This window comes from Zootoca vivipara, chromosome 2 (genome assembly GCF_963506605.1).
Source record: "Zootoca vivipara chromosome 2, rZooViv1.1, whole genome shotgun sequence".
In the NCBI taxonomy this organism is placed as follows: domain Eukaryota; kingdom Metazoa; phylum Chordata; class Lepidosauria; order Squamata; family Lacertidae; genus Zootoca; species Zootoca vivipara.
Genome location: NC_083277.1, coordinates 7,842,873 through 7,855,429, shown reverse-complemented (window position 1 = coordinate 7,855,429; position 12,557 = coordinate 7,842,873). Strand labels below are relative to the sequence as shown.

The window sequence follows — 12,557 nt, the reverse complement described above, 5'->3', positions numbered from 1 at the left end:
AATGTAGATGTGTGAATGCTGCAGATAAAATGAACTACTGTAAATCAAACAAATGCCCCCAAAGTAGCCATGCCCACTGAGTTCAATAGGGCTACTCTGAGTAGGGCTGGTGTCCAATGCCACCTCCTGGCTCGAAGTCTGAACACACTCAATATGATATGAATACCACAACTTGGTAGGCAAGTGTGTGTTTGTGTAACCAAAAGCATGGGAAGCAATCAAGAAGCATTCGCTGCTACTTGAGAACACATTCAGCAATTGATATTTTTTTTCAAAAAAAAAAATATCACGTGGTCACTGAGTCATTTCCAGGAAGGGAAACTCCACGTGGCTGAAAACTGGGAAGGCGGAACTTAACTCGGCTCTTTGGCGCGAAGGAGCCATGGCTGCTGCAGGGGGTCAATTGCAGCGTCTCCGTGATGAAGCCACGTGCTGCATCTGCCGGGATTACTTCAAGGATCCAGTGACCATCCCAGAGTGTGGGCACAACTTCTGCCGATCCTGCCTGATCCAGTGCTGGGAGGAATCGGAGGCAGAGGCTTCCTGCCCTCAGTGCAGACAAAGAGTCCGGAGAAGGGGTCTCATCCCCAACCGGCAACTGGCTAATGTGGTAGAAATAGCCCAGAATCTCAGCCTTCAAGAGGGAAAGGGAGAAGGAGGAGTCTGCGAAGATCACCAGGAGCCCCTGAAGCTTTTCTGCAAAGTCCACGAAGCCCCCATCTGCCTGGTGTGTGACAAATCAAAGGAACATGAAAATCACAAGGTGATTCCTTTGGAGGAGGCTTTCGAGGAATACAAGGTAGGAGATCCCTGGATCTTTAGGATGAGAAATAGCTGTGGATTCTTCTTGGGAGGTTTTATTTTTAATTCTCAGGTCCAAAGTAGGCATGACATGAATTGGTGGTTGTTTATTATGTAAAAAGCAGCCAAGGGGAAGCCTGGGGGCTCCTGGGATGACTGAGAGGAGGGAGTTGAAATCTTTCTGCCAGGGGGACAAAGGGATCTCCCTTGATATCCCTGAGTAGCATCTGCAAAGACTATGTAGAAGTCTGTAAGCAAGAGGGGACTAACTGGGTCCCTGAGCCCCATAGAAAAAAGGTAGCTGGTTCAGGGAGTCGTGGACCCAAAAAGGTTGGAAACCTCTGGACTTTTATTTCCTCCAGTACTTTGCTACTACAGCATAGCAAAGCCCGCATACTATTCATCTTGTCTCTGTGTGTCTCAATCAAACCTGAGTTTTCCCTTTTCTCTTTAGGGAGAGATCTGTCGCCGTCTGGAGATTCTGAGGAAAGAGAGAGAGGAAATTCTGGCCTATCAAGCAGACCTGGACAAGGAAAGCAAAGACCTCCTGGTAAGTGTCTGTATTGTTACTAGTGAGGGAACAAGCACTTGAAGAATCGAGTCAGTACTGATGAGGGATGGGGAAATCTGCCCATTTCAGCTTCTCCCTATTTCTGTTTATTAATTTATTATTCTGAAAATGTATAAATACTTTGATCTGTACTTTACCCTCATAAATGGATTTACCTGGCTGGGTCAACCTTGAAAATATAAGAGGTGTGAATTTCATAGGATTGCTCTGTTTTGGTCTCCATATTTATTCAGCAATAGCAAATTAGGTAAGTTCACCTTTGAATGAAGCTAAATTGAATTTATTTCCCCTTGTCATTCATTATGTGAAAAGTAGTCAAGGAGAAGCCTGAACTCTTGTGAGCTGAGAGGGTGGAAGCAAATCTCCCCCCCCCCATTTTTATTGCTTTTATTTATTGTACAGATATTTTGATATACAAATAAAAATTGGTTTCATACAGAAAAAAAAATCTCAAATAAAGATACTTTACAAATAATACCATGTGTCGTACCTTATTTACCTCTCCTTTTCTTCCTATATAGTCTTTTCCTCTAAACTTGTTCTTTCAAACTTGACTTCCTCTTTCCTCTCTCTTGGTTTTATTTTTCCAACTTTCAGGTTTCGGTGCTTTACTCTTTCTTGCCTGTCTTTCTCATATATCAATTTCAAATATACATTTTTGACAACGGCTATACATATATTTGTTGTATTTTTTAAAGTAAACCTACTGGTGTGTTCATATTTTCATAATATTCCTTCAGATATTCCACAAATCCTCCGCCAGGCCAGGGTGGAAGCAAATCAGTCCAAATCCGGATTTACCATAAATATTACTAAAGAATTGTCTTTCTAAATGTGCACTCTTGTTCATTTTTAGGAAACTCTGGGCATTTTGAACCTTTAAAGGAAACAGGGGAGCTATGGGGATAAACTCTACACTTTCTCCTCCTCATCCTCCTCTGTTTCTGTTGCCTTCCTACACCTTAATGGTTCCACTTTGAACTGAGGGGTGTTTTATGTCCATGGATGTTCTCTGGACAACTATGAACTCTGCTTATGCCATGCCCCAAAACATGCAGGAAATACCCGTGGCTAGGGAAAAAGCTCCTTGTCCGGGGTCAGCAACCTTTCTCAGCTGTGGGCCGGTCCACCGTCCCTCAGACCATGTGGTAGGCTGGACTATGTTTTTTTTTGGGGAGGGGAATGAATGAATTCCTATGCCCCACAAATAACCCATAAATGAATTTTAAATAAAAGCACACATTTCTACTCATGTAAAAACACCAGGCAGGCCCCACAAATAACCCAGAGATGCATTTTAAATAAAAGGACACATTTTACTCATGTAAAAAAACGCTGATTCCCAGACTGTCTGCAGGCCGGATTGATAATGTGATTGGGCCGCATCCAGCCCCTGGGCCTTTGATTGCCTACACCTGCTTTAGGCAGTAGCCCTCTGCGAATAGAAGTCAACAGAAAGAGCAATGGAGAGGGCCACCCCACAGAATACATGTTTACTTCTTTAGCCACTGGACGTTTCATGTCTCTGAAAAATCAGAAGTGCCCTCCCTGTGGAATTCTCATCATTTTCTTCCTGCTGTTTTGAAGGCTGACCATCGTCCACACTCAGACCTCCTCTTTTTTTGCAGAAATTAGCAGAAACGGAGAAGCTGGAGACTGTGGAGAAGTTCAAAGAACTCCGCCAGTTCCTGGAAGAAGAAGAAAAACAACGGCTGAATTGTGTGGAAGAGGTGGAGAAGGAGATTGCAGGGAGAAGGGATGAGCAGCTGGCCAGACTCTCCAGGAAACTCTCCTCCCTTGAGAAGATAATCCAGGAGATGGAGGAAAAGGGTCAGCAGCCAGTGAGTGAACTCCTGCAGGTAAGACGGTGGCAGGAACAGCCCAAGGCTCCAGGAAAAGGCTGCCTGCCATCCTTTCTGTGCCCCTTTCATGTATACAAGGAGTTCAGGGGCTCAGTTGATGGAGCCTCTACTCAGGTTTGTACCGGTAATGGACAGGAAGACCCAAGAGACCTGGGATGCTTAACTCACCTGAATGCAGACCAGAGATTCTTCTGTGGTCTTGATGGAACTGGAGGTGGTTTTCTGCTCTTTGCTGATGATTTGTCTCGAAATTCCTTCCTGCTTGGCAATGCTGCCTTCCTACCCTGGGCTGGGCTTCGCCAAAGATGCATCCAGGCCTCCTTCCGACATGAGCCAGTCTCTTGACCAAGCTTCTCTTCCTGTTCCCTCCACAACTTCTGGGTTGATCACCTTCACAATGGATCCAGATCGGCCCAAAATGGTGCTCAGTCACAGTGATCAAAGAGCAAGACAGAGGGACTCATCCAGACTGCTGCTTGTCCCACCCCTTTCCGCCAGGAAAAGCCGCAGTTTACTGCTGAATGAGAGCAAACATCAGCCAGGTTTTCTCCAGATTGACGTTTGCTTTGATGTTGCACTAAGGAGCAGGTTTTTCCTGAGGGAAAGTGGCAGGGCAAAGGCAAAACCACTTGGACCCGTGTTTTCTGGGCACAGGAGAAGCAGAAGTGTGGATGCGCCCAAATAAACACTGAGCTGTTTTATTACACCTTTGGAGGCATTTTATGCTGCAGGTGCTTTTTTATTTCCAGTTGGAGAATAGAATTTGATATTTGGGGACTTCTATGGAAGACAATTTGGGACAGTTCCTTGGTAGGATTATCCTGTAGGCTTACTTACATCTTAATTGCACAGTGCAAACTGGATTCAAATTACTGTAATAAATTATAATCTAAGACATGAGATGGGTTGGAATCTTCTATTGAATCCACAAATGTGAAATTCCCTTAAATGCTGGTGGATTTTCATAAGGATTTTAAACAAGAATTGCAAACTGATGTGGAAATGTGGAGAACTTGATATTGGAAAAATTGATAATTTCAGGTTGAAAAAATAAAAGCTGTGAGAAACCAAAACTGGCTGATTCCACCATCCCTACCCAAAACCTTGGCATGTGTCAGGCAGACTGACATCCGAGGGCCAGGCTGTTCGTCCACTCCAGGGTCTGAGAGGGTCTTCCTAGTGTGGCCTGTGGTGTGCAGTGAATTCCCTTCTCTTTCCCCCTCTAGGATATGAGAAGAACCTTTCAGAGGTAAGTGGATCTGGCTCATTCTCATTAGCATCCCTCCATGAGGCCGTGATGCAAGAACCTCAAACATGGTGCTCCAGGGGCGTCTTAGCCATAGAGGCTAGTGGCGCGGGGATCCACAGTGCCAAGCTCTCCGCCCTCGTCCACTGCGCCAAAGCAGTGCTGTGCCCAAAGCCTCCGCCTGCCGTGGCCACCAAGGCATGGGCGCCAGGGAAGAGGCAGAGGCTGGGCGCCGTGTCTGGAGCCTCCGCCTCTTCCCCACTGGAGGAACCGCCTTCCAGCCGCTGCCCGCCTCCTCCAGCCCCGCAAAGCTGCCGGCAGCAGCTAAGAGTGGAGGAAAGTTGCTTTTAAAAAATCATCATCATTCTCTCGCACCTCACCCCCAACACCAGATCCAATCAGGTCGGTTAAATGACCATCGCTGTGGTCTGCATTTAATCTGAAGGAAGCCACATCGACCAGCCTCCTCGCCCCTCCACCTTTCTGTACGAAATCCCAATTTATTTAAAAGCGTGGTGGTTTAATAATACAGTAATAAACAAGAAGAAGGTCCCGGTATTTAGTTCAGACAAGAACCCTCCCCCCTTAAATCATTTCCCTCCCTCTTGGACTTTCTCGCTAATCACGTCTAATGAAAACATAGGATTTCCCATTCTTTCGGAGTTGGGGGTTGTGCGTGTGCGTGTAGTTGGGGGGGGGGAGAGAACAGTGAAAATATAATGTATTGTCATTAGGAGAACTGACTGGGGCTGAAGGCAGCTCTTAATTGAAAAAAGCAACCTGTTTTTAATGGTGCGACGGAGGAGAAAATTACAGACTTTAGCTCCTACCTGAGCCCTGGTGGAAGTGATGCACAAACACTCAACACACAACGGCCATCCACGTCCACTCATTTTAAGCATATGGTCAATTTCGCCCCCGAGACATTCCCTTCCCTTCCGTTCCCTCCCCTCCCCTCCCATTGAGTGAAGTATAGCTCATAGCTCAAGGCGGGGATAAATTTGCTCTTTCCCTCAAAATTCATCCCAGACCCGAAAGGCAATCCCCTTTAGGATATGAAGGGTACATCAAACTCTGGGATCAGGTTGGGGAGACATCTAGGAGTTCTTTTGAAGCCCAAGGCAGGCAGGGCCCTGATCCCTTGCGACCAACTTTACTCTGAAGTAAGTCCCACTGGGTTCAACGGAGGCCTTTCCTAGGGCAGTGTAAATGACTATTGCCGGCAAGGGGCGGGGGGGAAGCTTGCTTCAGAGTTTTGTTTCACTCTTGCATTCAAACCTGCTTAGGATCGCGCTGCACGTGCTTAAGATACACGGGGCATTTTCAATCAACAAGCAACGGGGAATGCTTAAGACAGCCCTAGAACTCACTCCCTGTAGCATCTCACAGGTATAATAAGAATTTATAATAATAATAATCTGTTTGGTTTCCCAGGTAAAACAGGACCCCCTCTTTGGAACTTGTAGCACCCCAATTCTCCCCAATGAATTAGTGCCATTTCCTTTGTGAGGTTTGGTTTTACTTTTGCAATGTGTATAATTTGTTTTTCTTTTCACCAGGTATGAGAAAAGAGAGAGTCCAGAGAAGCCACTGCCTTTCCCTCCAGAACTGAGGAACAGGATCTTGGAATCCTGTGATCTAAATCACCTTGTGGAGGATGCAATGAAACAATGGAAAGGTAATGAAAAATGGCTGCCAGGGTTTCACACTGGGAATTGTATTCTTCCTTCAGAACTGAACATGCCAGGCTCTTATTGCATGGAATTGAGGAACCCAAGGATACCTTCCTTCTCGGTGCTCCAGCCTTCATTTCCTGTCCCCCAGAATGGCCCATGTACATTGTGACGCTGGAGCTTGTAAAGAAAGCAAAGTTAGGATTTTTTCCTCCCATGTGCATCTCTCGTCAATTATACAGAACCTCCTTTTCCTTTTGGTTACCAGTCTACACAATCTGGGGTTGTCCTTTTGGAGGTTCTCCTGCTCTGAATGGAGTCAAAGGGCATTAAGAAGCCCCCAGTTCCCCCTCTGTCATAGAATCATAGAGTTGGAAGAGACCACAAGGGCCATCCAGTCCAACCCCCTGTCTCCTGCTCAGGTTTGTTTCTCAGCAATGGAGCCAAGGCCTGAGCCGTCTCCTCCTCAGACGTCCCCCTGCAGCTGCCCTATCTAGGGCTTCAGCCTTCAAGATCTCCTGAGTTTCCACATGGAAGATGGAAGCAAGAGCACATGAGCCCCAAAGGGCACAATTATGCTTGGTAACAATCTGAAAGATTTTTTTAAAAGGTTTGTGAGGAAGGGCTTCCTTTTGCATGAGACCTCGGCCAAGCCTTCCTCATCAACCTTTATTTCTCCTTATGTTTCACAATTTTGGTTTTAATAATTTACCCCACTACTTTGCTTGGGGAAGATGTTAAGGCTGCCTCCATCTCCCCTCTGCCTCCTTTTACAGGATTCCTATTGCTTTGCCTCCCCTCCAGTCCAAGAATGTAGAGCCCAATTTCAGGGACAAAGTTCAGAGACCATCAGGATTCATGCTGAATATTTTTATTCTATTATTTGTAAGCGTGCTTTATGATTGCTGAGTTTTAAAGCTTTAGTTATTTTCATAGATTCTTCCTATTATTTTCTTGTTTTTAATTATTTTTTCTACAGTTGTACCTCGGTTCTTTTATTTAATTCATTCTAGGAGTCGGTTCAACTCCTGAAATGGTTCAAGAACCAAGGTGTGGCTTCCGATTGGCTGAAGAAGCTTCCTGCAGCCAATCAGAAGCTGCGGAAGCCGTGCAAGATGTTTAGCTTCCGAAAAACAATCACTTACATTTTTCTATAGTTCGGGAGCTGAAGCGTTTGAGTTCAAAGGTGGTCGGCTTCTGAGGTTCCACTGTACTATTTAATAATTGTACAGTCAAGCCTTGGAAGTCGAATGTAATCTACTCCAGAAGGATGTTCGACTTCCAAAACGGTCAATTTCTGAGGCGCGGCTCTCGCAAAACGTACAGTAACAGAGACGATCGAAAACCGAGGTTTGACCACACTTGAATTTAAGGATGCCACGTTATGAAGTGTTACTTTTGTGTAGAGATTTATTTCAGGTGGAAGAGTGTTGCCCTTACACTTTATATCTTTTTTGCTTCCTCAGATGCTCTGTTATTCAGAAAACAGATTCAGAAAGGTAAATTTCCAGGGGGAACAATTTCATAGGAGGGATGGGGGCTGATATTTCATGGGTGTTGAACCGTCTGTTCTGCAGACTTTGGGACCCCCATCAATGGCGTAACTGTGGGTAACAGTCCTCTAGTGGTGTTTGGGTTCTTTGTCTGTCCCATGAATGAACCTGGAGAGGGTTTGAAGGCTTGGATTGCAGGCAGAGCTTGTCCCCACGAAGAACCTGCATGCCAGTCTTGTGTTCCATTCCTGCCTATAAACTATTATGCTGGTTTCCCCCTTGATTTAATAGATTTTGCTTTCTTTCATAAAATTTATATATTGCTTGATTCTGGGGAAAAGCCTCAGAGCCTTAAAATATCTTATAAAAGCCCTTAAGGAGAATCCTGCTCGATCATTACAATGTTCTGATTCAAATGGAACCTCCCTTGCATTTTGTTTCCCCTCCACACAATCTGGAAAGGTTCTTTTTGGGGCTTCTCAAGATTTGCTTGAATTTCCCGCTTGTGAAGTGTGTTAAAAGGGGCACCCGCAAGCACCCAGTCCCTCCTCCACCTCCTGCCAGGCTGGTTTCCCAGAGCCCCCTCTTCCTCAGTTTCAACCTCACCAGCCATTTCTGGTGCTTCAGCCATCCCAGTCGCCTGAGAGTCCCCACAATTCTTTTGAGATCGGCCCCATTCCACAAGGGAGGACTTCCCATTGCACGAGACCCTTGGAATTACAGTGCAAAACTCTGCCGATTCTTCCTCTGCAATCTGGTTTGTCAGCATACAGTACTTGGAAATTCTTTCCCCCCCACCAGTTTACTTGGGGCAGATGTTAAACCTTCCTCCAGTACAGGTCCCCATTTTATTCATGGATTTTGAATGATTGTATTTTCCCATTTTCTAGTATGGTTTACCATTTCTGAAATCATGGAATAGCAGAGTTTGAAAGGATCCCAAGGATCATCTAGTCCAGGCATCCCCAAACTTCGGCATGCTTGGAAATTCCGGTTTCAACAGCTTTTCCCCACCAGTTTACTTGGGGCAGATGTTAAACCTTCCTCCAGCCCTCCAGTACAGGTCCCCATTTCCATAGCTGCCAAGTTTTCCCTTTTCTCACGAGGAAGCCTATTCAGCATAAGGGAATTTCCCTTAAAAAAAGGGATAACTTGGCAGCTATGCATTTCATTTGTGGATTTTGAATGATTGGATTCCGCCATTTTCTAGTATGTTTTACCATTTCTGATTTTCCCATGGAATCATGGAATAGCAGAGTTTGAAAGGATCACAAAGATCATCTAGTCCAACCCCCTGCAATGCAAGAATTACAGCTAAACAAGTTAGTTATTTCCTTATGCCTAGTGATATTAAATTATTGAGAATAATCTTTTGGAGAATATTTAACATCACTACACAGGCCTACAGTTGTTGTTTTTGCAATTATTTCTTCTATGATTTCATCTTTTGCTTGAAATAAGGAAACAACAGACGCTATGTTATGGTGATGTTTTGTAAAAAATATTTATTATTTTTTAGCTATTGCATTTTTGCTTCCTCAGATGTTCAGCCATTCAGAAATCTTCAGAGAGTTAAATTTTACATGGAGACCCCAATTCACAGGAGGGGGGGACTAGTGTTTCATGGGGGGCGTAAAGAGTCTCTTCTGTACAACTTGACTCTAGTCCCTGCTGTTTGTACCACAAAGGCAGAGAGGGTGGACTTGAAGATGCAGAAGGGGGAGAGATAAATAACCCAGAAGGATCAGACTGAGTAGGGAAGAGTTTCATTCCTGCCTAGAGTTGGGTTGTTTTTCCATGTGACCTTTTTCAGGACTGGTTGCCACGTGTCCTCTTTTTCTCAGACTAGAAAATTTTTCCAGTGCATTAGATTCAGATGTAAGCCACCTAGCCTAGAGCAGAGTATTGCAACAGAGCAACATCTTAAGCTAGCAACAACCCTTTTCTTGTGGCTGAACTAAAAGGACGCTGGTTCAGCTACAAGATCTTTGAGGAGGAGTCTGGGAGGGCAAGAGTTAACATCCCCCTGCCCTTAAGGAGAGTCCATATGCAGATGTTTAACAGTTTAATAAATTGTTCTGTGCACACTTATGGTATATATTCAATCCAAAAGAGAAGCATGGAATAAGCAGTCCTTTGTAAAATTGCCCTGCCACCTGCCTCCTCTTCCCTGGTGGCAAGCCTTAAACTTCCAAGATGGTAGGAAGGCAAGGAGAGACCAAGTGGGTGAGAGAGATGGAGAGCAGGAATAAACAGGCTCCCCACTTAGTGTGATTTTCATTTGTGGGCCCAAAACATGACCCCCGCGAAAGTGTGGGGACGCCTATGTGTTGTTTTGTGTTATATTTTTATGCTGTTAACCACCCTGACACCTATGGATGAAGGGCAGTAGGCAAGTGTGATATTATTGTTACTACTACTACTTACTACTACTACAGGGGGTCCTTATCCCCCACCCCAACCCAGAGGTCCCCAAAGGCCAATTCCCACAGAAAAGTGTTGAGGGCTATTTGAAAAAAGAAGAGATAAATATTGATCTGCTTATTTGTTTAGATTGAAAGATATGCAGGGAAATACGGAGAACATGTGTAAATAGTAATTTAGATAAAGCAAGACGAGAAGTTAAATAAAGGAAAGTGGTGCACAAACAATAGGAAAATGTTAAGATCTTTTTTATTTTTTGTGCTATTTTTCTTTTTTCTTTTTTCTGTTATTTGTAAATGTTTATATTATTTGGTGATGCTATTGGATTGAAATTTAGGAATTTTGGAGTATTATTTGTTTCTCTTTGATTATTGTTTTGTTTATTTTTTCATTTTTTGTTTCTCAGTTATATGTTTTTGAATGGTATATATGATCGAATCGATTATTATTTCTTTATGTATTTAATTTTCTTTTTTATGTAATATTTTAAAGAATTGAAATAAAGATTTATTTTTTTAAAAAATAACTGATTCTTCTGGAATGCATATTCCATGAAACCGGAACGATTTAAAATAAATAAATGATGTGACAGTTTCTCTACAAAAAAGAGAGAGAGAGAGAGAGGAGGGCAGGCACAATACACACTGAATATAAGAAAGTGAAGAAAACCATTTTAAAAACCAACAAGGAAAATATTTATTCTGATGAAAGTCTGCAAGGAGGAGTCTTGCATGTGATGCAAAGAAATCCCATTGATCTGAAAGGGAATCTGGGGTTTTTGTTGTTGTTTTTTAAGAAGATGTCTGTTTCTGTCTCTTGGCTGACTCTGCCTAATCTTCTCTTTCCCTCATCTTCTTCCCAACAGCAAATGTGACTCTGGATCCAGACACAGCCCATCCCTGGCTCATCCTGTCCGAGGATCGGAAAAGTGTGAGATATAGAGACGAAAAGCAAGACCTGCCCAACAATCCTGAGAGATTCAGCAACTGGCCTTGTGTGTTGGGACGTGAGGGATTCACAGCAGGCAGACATTTCTGGGAAGTCAATGTGGGAAGTGGGGCATTTTGGGATGTGGGGGTCGCCAGGAAGTCTGTGAAGAGAAAGAGCTACTTCTTCTCCTTAAGGCCCGAGGATGGGGTCTGGGCTTTGGAGAATTGGGGAGATGAGTACGTGGCCCTCCCCTCCCCTGTTTCCTCTCCTCTGTCCCTGAATGAGAAGCCCAGGAGGATCCGGGTGACTCTGGACTATGAAGGGGGACGTGTGTCTTTTTCTGACGCTGACTCAGGAGCCGAACTCTACACGTTCTCAGGAGCCTCGTTCTCTGGAGAGACCCTCCTCCCTTTCTTTCGTCTGAATGACCTTCAAACCCCCCTCAGTATCTCCTGAGGAGACTAAATCTGCCTCTCAGGAGTTTCTCTCCAGACCAGAGTGACTGACATAAAAAACACTGGCCCGCCAAGAGCACGTAGGGCAATTTTTCAAGGGGACCTTTGAGAGGATTCATTCCAGTCAAAATCAGCAGAAATAACAAAACAAAAATGGCTCTGCTGTTGCTTTGCATGTTCCTTTTCCCAGAATTCCCTCTGCAGCTTACTTCTTAAAGAGACAGTCACAATTTTAGGAGTCTTAATAAATTTCCTCACCTTCAAATCTTGTTTTCCTTTCCAGATGTCTGATTTGGCAGAGGACGAGACTCTTAATCCCAGGGTTTTGGGTTGAGCCCCACGTTCGGCAAATGTTTCCTGCATTGCAGGGGGTGGGACTAGATGACCCTCAGGGCACCTCACAACTCTGCAATTCTAGGAAACCTTCCTCTCCCCACAAGACCTTATGCAGCTGTGAAAATGCATGCATCATTGGATTAACAGAGGACTAAAAAATGAACCCCTTCACCCATGTCAAGCAGGATAGCTCCTTGCTCTGGAGACCTTAGATGTAAAAGACATTGAACAGGATGGGGAGAGGAGAGGGCAAAATATCTCAAACAAAATGAAGGGGGCCTCTGAAGGTGAGGGGAGTCTGAAGGGGGACTCTGAGGGTCCATTTAACAGATTGAGCCACAGCAACGCATGGCAGGGCCAGCTATTATATATATATATATATATATATATATATATATATATATATATATATATACATATACATATACACACACACACACACACACACACATATATACATATATACACACACACACCTATATATATATATATATATATATATATATATATATATATATATATACACATCTATATGTATAAAAATGGTGAAGGTGCATGTGTGTTATTCCCCATTTTCTCTCACAAGCACTTACCCGATCGTCCTGAAATTTGGCCACAACCTCAGACTCATATGTGAGCAGGTAATCATGCACTGACACTGACCAACTGACACACCTAACACAGGTAAAAACCTGGATTTGTGGTCAAAAAAGGTGCGCCCTCCAGTGGACATTCAACGAACAACGGACAAACATACTCCCACAAT

General features: G+C 44.1%; 1 protein-coding gene across 2 annotated transcripts; it reads left to right on the top strand.

The window, feature by feature from the left end:
* The first annotated feature begins 150 nt into the window (after window positions 1-150).
* LOC132591574 (zinc finger protein RFP-like) lies at window positions 151-12,078 on the top strand. Of its 2 annotated transcripts, XM_060270781.1 has the most exons (7): window positions 311-799; window positions 1,256-1,351; window positions 3,001-3,231; window positions 4,461-4,483; window positions 6,040-6,158; window positions 7,620-7,652; window positions 10,936-12,078. In XM_060270781.1, the coding sequence occupies exons 1-7, from the start codon at window positions 383-385 to the stop codon at window positions 11,454-11,456; spliced, it is 1,440 nt and encodes a 479-aa protein (XP_060126764.1). In that variant the 5' UTR covers window positions 311-382; the 3' UTR covers window positions 11,457-12,078. The 2 variants fall into 2 exon arrangements, with proteins under 2 accessions (XP_060126765.1, XP_060126764.1); XM_060270782.1 differs by lacking the exon at window positions 7,620-7,652 and having other exon boundaries at window positions 151-799.
* The last annotated feature ends 479 nt before the right edge of the window (window positions 12,079-12,557 follow it).

Coding starts and splice junctions, on each gene's coding strand:
- LOC132591574 (XM_060270781.1), top strand. CDS start 383: ATGGCTGCTGCAGGGGGTCAATTGCAGCGTCTCCGTGATGAAGCCACG. Junction 3,232..4,460: donor CAGTGAGTGAACTCCTGCAG/GTAAGACGGTGG, acceptor TTCCCCCTCTAG/GATATGAGAAGAACCTTTCA. Junction 6,159..7,619: donor TGCAATGAAACAATGGAAAG/GTAATGAAAAAT, acceptor TTGCTTCCTCAG/ATGCTCTGTTATTCAGAAAA.